This window comes from Marmota marmota, unplaced genomic scaffold (assembly GCF_001458135.2).
Source record: "Marmota marmota marmota unplaced genomic scaffold, marMar, whole genome shotgun sequence".
In the NCBI taxonomy this organism is placed as follows: domain Eukaryota; kingdom Metazoa; phylum Chordata; class Mammalia; order Rodentia; family Sciuridae; genus Marmota; species Marmota marmota.
The window spans coordinates 2,038,358-2,039,588 of NW_026000207.1; the positions used below are offsets into that span (position 1 = coordinate 2,038,358).

At 58.2% G+C, this 1,231-nt stretch overlaps 1 protein-coding gene across 1 annotated transcript in view; it reads left to right on the forward strand.

The window, feature by feature from the left end:
- CUNH19orf85 (chromosome unknown C19orf85 homolog) overlaps positions 1-1,018 on the forward strand; it is an 11,129-nt gene extending 10,111 nt beyond the window's left edge. The window contains exon 2 of the mRNA XM_048791679.1: positions 149-1,018. Coding sequence (XP_048647636.1) covers positions 149-662 — 514 coding nt within the window. The 3' untranslated portion in view covers positions 663-1,018. The remainder of the gene's footprint in view (positions 1-148) is intronic.
- Positions 1,019-1,231: the final 213 nt, after the last annotated feature.

A 1,231-nucleotide genomic window follows, 5' to 3' on the forward strand; every position in this document is an offset into this window, starting at 1 on the left:
CAAAAAAAAAAAAAAAAAACAGAGCCAGGGCACAGAGATGAGCAGGAAGAAGAAAAATGGGATGGAAAGAGGGGACAAGTTGCTCCAGGGGTGCAGAAAGGAGAGGGGTCCTTTGTAGTCACACAGCTAACACCCGTCTCTCTTGCAGGCAATTCGCCAAGATTGAGGCTGCCACCCAGAGCCTGGCCCTATCCATCCTGTCCCAGGAGGCAACCCCCCAGAGAAAGCCAGCCAGAAGGCCACCCTTGCCGCCTCCATCTCCCTTCCTGGGGGTGGCTTGTGCTATGGCCCCCATGGAGGCACCCCATACCAGCGCCACCCTGAGCCTTGCTGCCCTAGAGGCCTCCACCCTTGACCTCTTCGATGACATTGCACTCACCCCAGACTGTCCTTCAGTGCCATGTGATCTGTCCTCACAGCCTCCGACTGCTGATACTCCCCAGCTGGCGTGGGATCTGTCCTGTCATGCTCTGGGCCAAGGAGACCTGAGGCAGCAGGACATAATGCTGGCACCACATTGCTCAGATCCTCTGCCTCTTACACAGCATGCCCAATGGGGAGAGTCTGAGACTGGGCATCTGGACTGGAGCTGGGTGGACAGGTGGGAAGTGCCTAGTACCTGGCATTCTCAGGGGATCCGCCAAGACTGGGGGACCCCATGATTATCAACTGCAATGCAGCCCAGGGCCCAGGACAAAGCAGAGGCCTCACCCAGAAGTCCCCTGACCTGTCCTCCACTCCTTTCCTGACAGACCCTGAGAAAACAAGCCAAGCCCAGACTCCTGCCTCGGGCCAGTCTCAGGGGCCTCGCCAGGCCCAGGGCCCCACCTCTGTCCCTTGGGGACTCACTCTGGGTTGCCTTCTCCCTTCTTTCTTCCCAGCCCCATCTTGGCATCTGTGGCTCCCTCTCACCGGGCTCATCTCTGCCTAGTGTCTAGGCTCGTCGCAATTATTCCCAAGATCTACGGAGCGCCTACCGTGGGCCAGGCCAGATGGAGGTGTGGAGGTACAGCAGAGGATACCCTGCCCTCCTGGCGCTTTCATTTGTGTGTTTGTGTGTGGAGGAGCCAACAATAAACGAGTACCCAGATAGGTCTTCAAAAACCAAGGTAAACCTCCAATTCCGGAGGGGAATTTCGAGCAGTGCATTCTTGCAAGGAGCCGGTCAGGGCAGCTCTGGGGCCTGGGGACAGGAAGGGCACACGCAAAGGCCCCGAGCCCTGAGGCGGAC